Source organism: Schistocerca piceifrons, chromosome 9, assembly GCF_021461385.2.
Source record: "Schistocerca piceifrons isolate TAMUIC-IGC-003096 chromosome 9, iqSchPice1.1, whole genome shotgun sequence".
In the NCBI taxonomy this organism is placed as follows: Eukaryota; Metazoa; Arthropoda; class Insecta; order Orthoptera; family Acrididae; genus Schistocerca; species Schistocerca piceifrons.
Window position 1 is genome coordinate 51,925,947 of NC_060146.1, and position 13,121 is coordinate 51,939,067.

The 13,121-nt window shown below is 43.8% G+C and overlaps 1 protein-coding gene across 1 annotated transcript in view; it reads left to right on the plus strand.

Moving 5' to 3' along the window:
• LOC124717266 (multiple coagulation factor deficiency protein 2 homolog) overlaps positions 1-13,121 on the plus strand; it is a 227,808-nt gene that overhangs the window by 190,482 nt on the left and 24,205 nt on the right. Inside the window, exons 3-4 of the mRNA XM_047244072.1 lie at positions 485-574; positions 10,995-11,119. Of these exons, the coding sequence (XP_047100028.1) occupies positions 485-574; positions 10,995-11,119 (215 nt within the window). The remainder of the gene's footprint in view (positions 1-484; positions 575-10,994; positions 11,120-13,121) is intronic.

The following is a 13,121-nucleotide window of genomic DNA, read 5'->3' on the forward strand; positions in this document are numbered from 1 at the left end:
AAAAATGCTAGTCAAACAGTAAAATAGTTAATATTTTTTCACAAAACAAAATAATAGTGTGACAGTAATGCAATGGTGAAAAGGAAAAAGTTGATAATATCATGTTTGGGCTAAGATTTGAGAAATTACGTAACAAAACATTGACAAAAGATTATTAATTTCAGATGACATACTAGGAGCCATAATTATAGCTGTGCTGCTAAAACCAAACAGATTTATGAACAACAATATGTTATAATAAGGTAAATATGTATTCTAGACGTTAATATTTCTCTCAATGCTTATAGTAATGCATATTATAGCAATTTATATTGCTATAAATGTAGATGTAGGCGTGAACAACGTTGCCAGAATAATAAATTAATGGTACACTCAGTTATATCATTACTCCACCAACGAATAAGAGGTGCACTGAATCTCTGGGTGTTACTGTATGGATGAATGCCAAAACTGATGTCTTTATCTTGGCATTTCTGCTTTTCAGACACATACAAGAAGACCTGCTGGCGCAAGGGCCGACGTACGTCGACCTGATGAATATGACGCCTGAGGAACTAGAGTTCCACTACTTCAAGTGAGTTCCTACCTCGTCCTGTTATTTCAACTATCTCTTGGCTTTCTTGCATGATACATCAATTGTATACAAATTTACAAGAATAACTCCAAAAAACTGAGATGTCTTTAGCTTATAATGTATATTTACGCACCATTTCAGTAAAACTTCGCTTTTTATCCACATCTACATCAATACTCCTCAAGTCACCTGACAGTGGGTGGCGGGGGATACTTCTGGTAACACTAACTGATTCCGCCTTCCCTGTTTTACTCGCGAATGGCGCGTGGGAAAAACGATTATCGGTAAGCCTCTGTAATAGCTGTAATTTGTCGAATTTTCTCTTGATGTTCATTTCCAGAAATGTTCGCAGCACGAAGTGATATGTTGTCCAACTTTTACCGGGAAGTACTCTCTCGAAATTTCAATAGTAAACCCTACCGGCATACACAACGCTTCTCTTGCATCGTCTCGCGCTGGAGTGTTGAGACTCTCTGAGCTAAACGATGCCAGGACGAAACGCGCTGCTCTTCTCTGGATCTTCTCTATCTCAGCTATCATTCTTACTTAGTAAGGGTCCCATACTGATGAACAATTCTCAAGAATCGATCAAAAAGCTCCTTGTAAGCCATTTCGTTAGTGGGTGTGTTTCAGTTCCTTAAGATTTTTCTTATGAAACCCCAGCCTGGCATCTGCTTTCCCTACCATTTGTTTTATGTGGTCATTGCACTTAATGACGCTGGTGGATAGCTACTCCTAGATTTTTCCGCTAGATACTGTTCCCACCAGTTTGTCAACAGCATGGTGAAAGACGAGGATTGCTAGTCAGACGAGTACAGGGTAATATCAAGAGGAGCAGAAAATTTTATAATGGGAGTAGGGTACGTTATGAAGAGGAAGATAGGGCAGAGAGTAAGATGCAGTGAACAGTTCAGTGATAGGGTTGTTCTCATCAGAATCGACAGCAAACCAACACCGACTACTATAGTTCAGGTATACACGCCGAGGTCGAAGGCGAAGATGAACAGTTAGAGAAATTATATGGGGATATTGAATACGTAATTAGTATGTAAAGGGAGAAAAGTAGCAGTGACAAACGAGAAAGACTAATTGAGTTCTGGAATACATTTCGGATTGTAATGTCGAATACTCTATTCAAGAATCATAAGAGGAGAAGGTATACTTGGAAAAAAAACCGGGAAATACAGGAAGATTTCAGTTAAATTACATTATGGTCAGGCGCAGATTCCGCAATCAGATACTGGATTGTAAGGCGTATCCAGGGGAAGATATAGACTCAGGTCAGAATTTAGTAATGATGTGAAGAAATCGAAAAAGAAGTGATTGCCGAAAGGACTGACTCAGCGTATAGGAAAGTCAAAACAGCTTTCGGCGAAACGAACAGCAAAGGCTGCAACATTAAGAAAGCAAATGAAATTCCACTGTTAAATGCAGAGGAGACCGCAGATAGGTGAAAAGAGTACATTTTACGGTGGGGAGGACTTACCTGATGACGTGACAGAAGAAGAAACCAGCGTTGATATGGAAGGGATAGGGGATCCAGCGTTAGAATCACAATCTAGAAGAGCTTTGGGAGACTTATAACCAATTAGGCAGAAGGGATCGGTAACATTCCACTAGGATTTCTAAGATCGTTGGGGAAGTGACAACAAAACGATTATTCAGGTTGATGTGTAGAACGTATGAGACTGGCGATATACCATCAGATTTTTGGAAAGAACATCATCCACTTTGCTTATTTTCATTCGTTCATGTCATATGGTATTATATTTTGGGTAACTCTTCCCATTACAAAAGAATATTTTTGGCTCTTAACGGTCAATTCGGGCAATAAGTGCTGTAAATTCATGAACCTCTTGTCGACCCCTGTTCGTGAGTCTGGGTATTTTGACATTGACGTCCTTATTCCTTACTGTCATTTCTTTATAAAAATATTAGCTTATCCCCGAGAATAATCAGCTTTCACTCAGTTAACACTCGGCAGAAATCAAACCTGCATTTGGATCGCACTTCCTTGACTCTTGTGTAGAAAGGTGTGCGGCATACTGCTGCATCCATTTTCAATAAGCTATCACTAGAATTCAAAATTCTTAGCAGTATCCACGCGCTTTCAAACCGAAACTGAAGAGTTTCGTCATCGATCACTCCTTCTATTCTATCGAGGAGTTCCTTGAAAAATTAAGCTGATTCTTGTTGTATTGTTGACTTTTTTCGGGTTCACAAACATTTTATTTTTATCTGTTATTACTTTTATGTTGCAATTTCTTGTACTGACACGTTCCATGGCCTTTGAGATTTGCTCATCAATTTGGTCCTACGGAACTTGAGGTGTAAATAAAAAATAAACAAATAGGAGCAATGCAGTCATTGTTGTAATGCAGAAACTAGCTGCATGTTTGCTATCGTGGGATTCCTAACTGCTATGCAAGTTAGGGGCCAGAACCACGATGTTATTCAAATCACACCCAAATGGGTTTGTATTGAACCTTCAGAAGGTGTGTAATGCACCCTGATATAAATCCTACAGGGGGTTGCTAAATTAACTCAACGAAGTTCCCCTCCAAAAATGATAATGGGAAAGGATTCTGGTGAGTGTGACTATTTAAAGATTAATGCCACCCTAAAAATTTAAAATTACATTTATTTTCCTTTATTGGAACACAAAATTTTTGCAAGGAACAGTCATGTGTATTAACATAAACGAAAATGTAAATAACCCTCATTTGATAGAGGTGTTGGCAAGAACCCATTAGAAACAATTCTACATGGAATGTGGTATGGTTCTCTACTACGAGACGGTGGGGGGGGGGGGGGGGGGGAGGGCAAAGAGAACAAGTTAAACGTATTTTGTTGATAAACAAGTGGGTAATCGGATGTAGCACCATGATATCACCTAACCCTACAGGCCGGTGTTGTGTACATTAGCGTCAGTATGGCGCCAGGCAGCGTGCTGATGACGACAGCTGTTAGTGGTAAGGTCCACTGCATGGGGATGGGCTCCGCCTTGGAGACCGATCGAAGCATGGGCGCGAAAACAACGGTGAATTAAAATTGCTCTGTAGCAAGGGCGACGGAGTTCGTGTCTGACTCTTGTGGCGGCTAGGAACCAATTCCCCAATTCTCTTCTGCCTCTTCTCCAGAGCGACTGCGCCGCTTGTGCAAGAACTCGGCCAACAATCGCCAATGAACAAAGATTTCGCCAATTCTGTGCTTACAACAAATTCATCAAGACTCCCATTATCGTACTCCGTCAACCTTGGACCCCAGTACCATTCCTTCACGCCAATTGCCCACGGTGTCCGCAAACATGTGCTGATGCAAAGGTAGACCAGCCTACCATAGACTCTGCCAGGACTTTCCACGCGGATCTCCATGGCGATTTGCTCCAGTGGTATATGATAACTGGATACGAGTGTGGCACCGTTCTGTCGACTATCCCGTGGAGCTCAGCAACCATTTCTGTGAAATATCGCAAACGAAAGCACTGCCGTGATGCTGTACAGGAACTTTCCTATCCAAAACATGACGCTTTCAGGAGGAAACTGTCACCAACCATTGTAAGAATAGCGAGCGTCCGTCGCTCCGGCCCCTGAGACCTGGCATCAGAAGAGACAGATGCCAGCTAGGGATCGGGACTCAGCAATTCACAGTGACCAGATGTCGCAGTAATTCCTGCTATTGTCACCGGTTGGCCTCCCCAAAGCCCAAACGTTCACGAATATTTCCTACACCAAAGGAACAGAATTACACTACTCGCCATTGAAACTGCTACACCAAGAAGTAATGCAGATGATAAACGGATATTCATTGGACAAATATATTATACTAGAACTGACATGTGATTACATTTTCACTCAATTTGGGTACATAGATCCTGAGAAATCAGTACCCAGAACAACCACCTCTGGCCGTAATAACGGTCTTAATACGCCTGGGCATTGAGTCAGAGCTTGGATGGCGTGTACAGGTACAGCTGCCCATGCAGCTTCAACACGATACCACTGTTCATCAACAGTAGTGACTGGCATATTGTGACGAGCCAGTTACTTGGCCACCATTGACCAGACGTTTTCAATTGGTGAGAGATCTGGAGAATGTGCTGGCCAGGGCAGCAGTCGAATATTTTCTGTATCCAAAAAGGCCCGTAGAGGACCTGCAACATGCGCTCGTGCATTATCCTGCAGAAAAGTAGGGTTTTGCAGGGATCGAATAAAGGGTAGAGCCACGGGTCGTAACACATCTGAAATGTAACGTCCACTGTTCAAAGTGCCGTCAATGCGAACAAGAGGTGACCGAGACGTGTAACCAATAGCACCCCATAACATCACGCCGGGTGATACACCAGTATGGCGATGACGAATACGCGCTTCCAATGTGCGTTCACCGCGATGTCGCCAAACACTGATGCGACCATCATGATGCTGTAAGCAGAACCTGGATTCATCCGAAAAAATGACGTTTTGCCATTGGTGCACCCAGGTTCGTCGTTGAGAACACCATCGCTGACGCTCCTGTCTGTGATGCAGCGTCAAGGGTAACAGCAGCTATGGTCTCCGAGCTGATAGTCCATGCTGCTGCAAACGTCGTCGAACTGTTCGTGCAGATGGTTCTGGTCTTGCAAATGTCCCCATCTGTTAACTCAGGGATCGACACGTGGCTGCACGATCCGTTACAGCCATGCGGATAAGATGCCTGTCATCTCGACTGCTAGTGATACGAGGCCGTTGGGATCCAGCACGGCGTTCCGTATTACCCTCCTGAACCCACCGATTCCATATTCTGCTAACAGTCATTGGATCTCGACTAACACGAGCAGCAATGTCGCGACACGATAAATCGCAATCGCGATAGGCTACAGTCTGACCCTTATCAAAGTCGGGAACGTGATGGTGCGCATTTCTCCTCCTTCACGAGGCATCACAACAACGTTTCACCAGGCAACGCCGGTCAACTGCTGTTTGTGTATGAGAAATCGGTTTGAAACGTTCCTCATATCAGCACTTTGTAGGTGTCGCGACCGGCGCCAACCTTGTGTGAATGCTCTGAAAAGCTAATCATTTGCATATCACAGCATCTTCTTCCTGTCGGTTAAATTTCGCGTCTGTAGCACGTCATCTTCGTGGTGTAGCAATTTTAATGGGCAGTAGTGTACAATATGCGTGCACCCTATTCCCGGCTATGGTATGCTGGTACACAGCATCCAATTACCTATTTTGCATGAAAGTGTAATATGACAGCAAAATGACATTTATTTGCATGTATGCGAATTCAGATTTTCGAAATTCAAGATCTGATGGCCCTTAATAATTCTATGAAGATACCAGAGAGCCTATTGTCTTGCATATCCAAAACGGCACGACCATTGATTTACGGAGTAAGTGTGGATGCATTTTCAGAAGAGCTATGTCTGTACGCATTTAACGTGTCACCATGGTTAAAGTATACAGTGTCTGGCAAAATGGCGCTGCCCAAAACTGGTGCTGAGGAAATTGAGCGCACCACAGATCATAGGTGACAGAGGTGAACAACAGCTGCAAGGATGTATACAGGTGAACAGACGTGAAACTGCTGAGTAACTGATCATCCAGATGAACCAAGGGGGCCGGCCGGAGTGGCCGAGCGGTTGTAGGCGCTGCAGTCTGGAACCGCGCAACCGCTACGTTCGCAGGTTCGAATCCTGCCTCGGGCGTGGATGTGTGTGATGTCCTTAGGTTAGTTAGGTTTAAGTAGTTCTAAGTTATAGGGGACTGATGACCTCAGCAGTTAAGTCCCATAGTGCTCAGAAACGTTTGAACCATTTTTGAACCAAGGGGTTACCAACAATGCCTCCTCAATGTCTGACACCGCAGCTCGTGGTCTCGTGGTCTCGTGGTCTCGTTCTCGCTTCCCAGGCACAGGGTCCTGGGTTCGATTCCCAGGGATTTTCACCTGCCTCGAGATGACTTGGTGTTTGTGTTGTCCTCATCATTTCATCATCATTCGTGAAAGTGGCGAGATTGGACTCAGCAAAGGTTGGGAATATGTATGGGGCCGATAAATGCGCAGTTGAGTGCCCCACAAACCAAACATCATCATCATCATCCTCAATGTCTGTTCACCAAAGACTACAGTGTACATGCCCCCAGAGCAGGGGATTTCTACATGCATCCATACTGACTACTGTTCATCAGCAATGAAGACTGCAGTTGGCTCACCAACTCTGCAACTGGATATCCACTTAGTGTCGACAGATGATCTTCAGATGAATCACGTTTTATGCTCCATTGGACAGATGGCTGTTGGCGTCTTCGACGTGGAACATCTGAAAGTAATTACCATACTACGGTCTTTGGAAAGGTCCAAGCCAGAGGTGGGAGCATTATTCTCCAGCGAATTCTTTCATGGCATTCCTGGGCGATCTCGTCATCCTTGAAGGCAAAATGGATCAACAAAACGCCGCATGTATCTGTAGGGACCATGTCCACACCTTCATTCCGTTTGTTTTCCCTTGGACTGTTGGCATCTACCAGCATACAGTGCAACATGTTACACAGCTTGCAGTGTACGTGTGTAGTTTGAAGAGCACCAGGATGAGTTTATCATACTACTCTGGCCACCAAACTCCCTGAATACAAACCCAAACGAGAGTCTGTATGATCTCCTCAGCTGGGCTGTTCATGTCTTGGATCCTCAACAAGAAACCTAGCCCAACTGGCTATTGCACTGTAGTCATCATAGCTCCACATCCCTGTCAGTATCTTTCATAACCTCATTGACTCTATTTCTGTACATCTTGTAGTGGTCCAAACTGCAAAGGGTGGCTCTCAGGCTCTTGACAGGTGGCCACATTAATGTGACTGGACAATGTACATCACTAAGAAGTAAATAGTCAAGCTATAATCCTGTAGAGCCTAGAACTTTCCAAGCTGAGACAAAGGGGACAGATCGAGAAGAAGAGCAGGCAAGCAACTGGCATTAGGGGAGAGCCAAATAGTTGCCTGCCTGCAGGCGCCTAAGGCTTTGGCAGGTTTTCTCTGTAAAGGCATATTTTTCCAGTTTTCAACAGATGTTTACGGATGCCACCGTGGGCATCGCTGAACTAGCGGATCTTAGAGGAACCCTGTACTGTTGTATTCAAGCATGTGACAATGTAATAACACTGAGAAATGACGCCACAGGAGACCATTAAACAGGAGGGCTGAAAAACCCAACACCACCTTTGCAGCTTTTGACCATTTCATATTTCGTCAAGTGGTTTTGAATGGTCCCCAGTGGCTCCATTCTGTAAACGAGAGAAAAAATTGCAGTTGTCCTGCACTCTCATCATGTTCAATTGGTATGTAGCCCTACACTGTCCCTAGAGAGGGGTTGAAATGTCCAGGGGTGCCATCCGCATCACAAGTGATGAACAATGTCGTTCTGTTGCTCGTCGCAATGAGAACTTTAGTTTCCGAGCACCAAATGTACGGTCATCTGATTCCATATGCAGAACCAGGATTCCGCAGAGTAGCGGTTTGTAATCTCCATTACCTTGCTACACCTACTTCAGATCACAGTTTGGCATACAAATCCATGTTTCGATTTTTGGTGCAGAAATATCACTCCACCTACCTCGACACACCTCTTGATGTGCATCACCTTCACTTTGAGTTGACAGGAACTCGTTTGGTCGATGAAAAGCAGTGTTGACGAAGCACTGACTAAATACCTAGGAAACTAAGCCCGCATAACTCAAGCTAGGAAGCAGCATCTGTAAGTTTGTAAAAAATATTGGGCGTATGGGATTCTAAAAAATTGCGTGAGAATTATGAATGTTCAATTAATTAAGCTTTGTTCCCTCTAAAACAAGTTGTAAATAACTATCAAACTGCCAAAACTATTATCATTGCAGGTTGGTTACTGTTTTACTGAAAGTCTTGACACGTAAAACACTCAGAATTTTTACAAGTCCGACCCGAATAAATTCTGTGTCCTAAACTCTCACTGATCCGCAGCTATTCGTGAGTTACTACATCAAGTCTTTCAGTAATCTTCTTAAAAAGAAGTGCTCGCCAAGATTTTGAGAATGTTCGGAAAATATGGGAAATGCTTAATTCCTATTGGCTGACGATATGGACAGGCAAATAGAAAATCTCCAGCACTCCAAAACCCGCAGTTTGGTTCATACAATAAGACTACAGAGAGAAAATTATGAAAGAAACACCTAAATTTACGAAACCAAATTTCTGTTAAATAAAACAAAGTACACATTACGTCCAGAAATGAAATAATTATTGATCTAACACAGAACTTCTGTTCCGATTGCATTTGTACAAAAGTATGAATATAGGACATATGTCACACGATTCATGATTGCACAAGAATAGTTGTTAATCAGATGAAACATCCAAACATTATCTATGTTCTCCACACATTCTGTGTTTTGCCGCATCATTCACACAATTAAACATAATTAAATAATAATTCTGGAAAGATTACTTTTGCATTATCCAGCTACTGTAACGAAAATAAAACTAATTCTACGATAACAATTTGTATGAAATGAACGTTTTTGGTTATAAATTTAGATGAGATAATAAATGAATACATTAGAATCTCTATATTTCATCATGTTACCTTCCATTCGGAAAGCGGGTGCACTCAGCGACTGATTATGACTTATACATTATAGAGTAACAGTAGTATTCAAAGAACTGCGACTGACGCCCAAACAACAGGGACTTACATGCATTGAGAATAAAAAATAGCGCATTGAGAATGGCTAGCTACTAGCCGAAATCTGTATCTGCATAATAAAATCTAAAAAGGACAACTGATTGCTGCACTCTATAATTAATAAATCGCTATATTTGTTTGTTAGTACTATAAAATTAACTGTAAGTAAAATTTTATATCTATGAAAGTATTGAAGCTAATGAACTGAGGTTTTAACAATATACTTGTCGTAGAAACACAAGACTGTGTATGTACTATGGAAAAATTCGAATAAAGTGTAATACGAAGGCGTTCAATTAGTAATGCAACATATTTTTATCTGACAGCGGATTGGTTTTTTCAGGATTCCAATACACTATATTATTCCGCACTGTTTGAATACAAAACCGTATTTTTCAACACCATCTCCGTTCAGTGCGACGGCCTTACTATATATATGCCCACATGGGACCTCTCTACTGGTCGATGCCGGAGCCAACGTCTTGCTGCGTCAGTAACCAACCAATCATCCAGGTACTGCTTCCCGTGGAGTGCACCCTTCAATGGGCCAAACGTATGGATGGGGAAGTGGATGAGGAAGTTCAGGCCAATGAAAGTTTTCTTAGCTCATTTCGGATGTGCAGTCTGCAGTTCGTGCTCTAGTGGCTAGGGTTGCTGCCTCTTGATCACTGGATCCCAGGTTCGATTCCTGGGTCGGTTGGGGACTCTCTCTGTCCGGGGACTGGGTGCTTGTGTTGTCCTCACCATTTCATCATCATCATCATCATTCGTGGCAGTGGCTATATTGCACTGAGTATAAAATTGGACTGTGTAAAATTTGGAACTTTGTAAGAGGCTGATGACCGCGCAGTTGAGAGCCCTACAAACCAAACATCGTTAACATCATCGGATGTGCAGACTTTTGTGAGGCCTTGCGTTGTCATGGAGGAGGAGACGTTCATTTGTATTTTTGTGTCGACGAACACACTGAAGTTTCTTCAGTTTCTTGAAGGTAGCACAATACCCTTCACGTTTTATCGTTGCACCATTAGAAAGAACGTCAGACGGAGTAACCCCATCAGAATCCCAGAAGACCGTCGCCATCACTTTACCAGCTGATGGTGCAGCCTCAAACTTTCTCTCCGGAAGAGACGTGGTGCCACGCCACGATTTCAAATGAGACTGTCCTCACGTTTCAACATTCCAGAAGTCACAGTTCTGTGCTGCCAGCTATCATGCGGAAGATTAGATAGGTTTGCACGGTCTGGTTGTGAGGATGAAAGACGCCTCCCCCAACGATTCATCGCCCCCTTTCTTCACTACCTGATCTACGTAGACATTCTAGAAGCGCTTACGAATATCTGTGGTGCTCTGGTTTTCCGCCAACGTACCTCCGCTACTTTGAAGACTACTTATAATGGCACCATCTATCGCACCTTCATTAAACCAGAGAGGATGAATCGGGAATATTAGTCTATGTCCACAACGAATTCCGCATGTTTTTCAACCGAAATAGGCCGAGGTAAAAAATGAGTTGCATTACTTATTGAATGCCGTTTGTTCCATTACTTTAGATTCATAGTGAGTGTGTATACTGTATCGGTTGCACGTCAGGCCAGCTCACTGCACCAGTGGCTGTAAAGCTGCATGTCAAAAACCAGAGTTCTGTAAACAGGCTTCCAGAAGTGGTATTGGAAGTGTAGAAAGTGTCGCTGACTGGGGACTTTTGTTGCCGGTGTGTTGTCAGACTGCACGACTACGACAACAACACGAAGCTGGACGGGCTGGAGATCTTACACGCAATCAGCCACGCCGTACTGGAACATCCGGGCGTCGAACGTGAGCCCCATGAAGACTTCGACTTCTTTGTCGGTAAGTGAGCCTACTTCCCGCCTTTTTACTACGATTCGTTAACATAAGAGTTCTGCTATGCGGCAGATAAAATACAAATGACCTGGGCAGTATTTCATGCACCTCAAAATAGACAAGGCAGTTTATATCTTCTGCAGCCCAGGGAAGATTATGTATGTTCAGCTGCCTCTCTTAGGGTGCGTGAAATATTTTCCAGCTCATTTTTATTTTTCCCACCTTGCATATTACAGTGGTGGCCGTAACGCACATCCTGAGCCGCATTCGGTTTTGCGTCAGTCTAGTTTGGGTCTTGTTGCCTTGATTTCCACGTGCTTTGCAATTAGTAGATGGTGGATCACTCCTGTAGCGAGTGGTGCGCTCGTTATTCCATACATGCAGTAACACGAAGTAAAATTGCGATTGTTCCTGGTGCCTTACGATATACACCCACATCTGCGTAGATTGCCAAGTGCGCAGAAGTTTTCCTTGCATTCCAGCCGCATACAGAGAGCAGGGAGAAAAAAATTAGTGCTTTAAATGCCTCTGTGTATGCTGTAATTAGTCTTATCTTTTATTCTGGTTCTGTGCAGGGAAATGAAAAATATCTCTAGAATTTTCGCTTTATAATGGTTCTCGAAATTTCGTAAAAAGCTTCGACTGAATAATTTGCGTCTTTCTTCGAGAGCCTGGCAATTGAGATGCAGGAACAAACGACTCCAGTTTGTGTCGTCAGTTTCCCCCAGACTCTCGTCTGCAGGACGGCAAATTTGACTTATTACTGGAGCGGTTGAATGTGCAGTTTTGTAGTGACAGTCACCTCCAGCCAGGCTGTGCGAGTGCAGCGTTCCTGATTACTGACAAACGGTCTTCATCTCACTGTTCTAGTGAGCTTGATCATGGACAATGTCCTGATTGGGTGTCCATTACTTCTGTGTATGGAGCACTAGCCCACCTTCAGTCAAGTTGGTTGCTATATTGTAGCGCCATTTAGCACCCGGTTCTATAGCAGAAGTCCTTCTGTCATCAGCCCAGTCATCATCATTATACACTGGTCCTGTCATCATTTCATTGGCCCTGTAGTCATCAGCCCTGTTGTCACACGCTCTGTCATTGCCAAATCAGTCTTACCAGGCATTTCATTACCAGACCTACACTGCTGGCCATTAAAACTGCTACACCACGAAGATGACGTGCTGCAGACGCGAAATTTAACCGACAGGAAGAAGATGCTGTGATATGCAAATGATTAGCTTTTCAGAGCATTCACATTAGCTTGGCAAGATGCTGTGATATGCAAATGATTAGCTTTTCAGAGCATTCACACTAGGTTGGCGCCGGTGGCGACACCTACAACATGCTGACATGAGGGAAGTTTCCAACCGATTTCTGATACACAGATAGCAGTTGACCGGCGTTGCCTGGTGAAACGTTGTTGTAATGCCTCGTGTAAGGAGGAGAAACGCGTACCATCACGTTTCCGACTTTGATAAAGGTGGGATTGTAGACTATCGCGATTGCGGTTTATCGTATGGCGCTATCAGGAGGGTAATACGGAACGCTGTGCTGGATCCCAACGGCCTCGTATCACTAGCTGTCGAGATGACAGGCATCTTATCCGTCTAGCTGTAACGGATCGTGCAGCCACGTCTCGATCCCTGAGTCAACAGATGGGGACGTTTGCAAGACAACAACCATCAGCACGAACAGTTCGACGACTTTTGCAGCAGCATGGAGTATCAGCTAGGAGACCATGGCTGCGGTTACCCTTGACGCTGCATCACAGACAGGAGCGCCTCCAATCGTGTACTCAACGACGAACCTGGGTGCACCAATGGCAAAACGTCATTTTTTCGGATGAATCCAGGTTGTGTTTACAGCGTCATGACGGTCGAATCCGTGTTTGGCGACATCGCGGTGAACGCACATTGCAAGCGTGTATTCGTCATCGCCATACTGGCGTATCATCCGGCGTGATGGTATGGGGTGCCATTGGTTACAAGTCTCGGTCGCCTCTTGTTCGCAT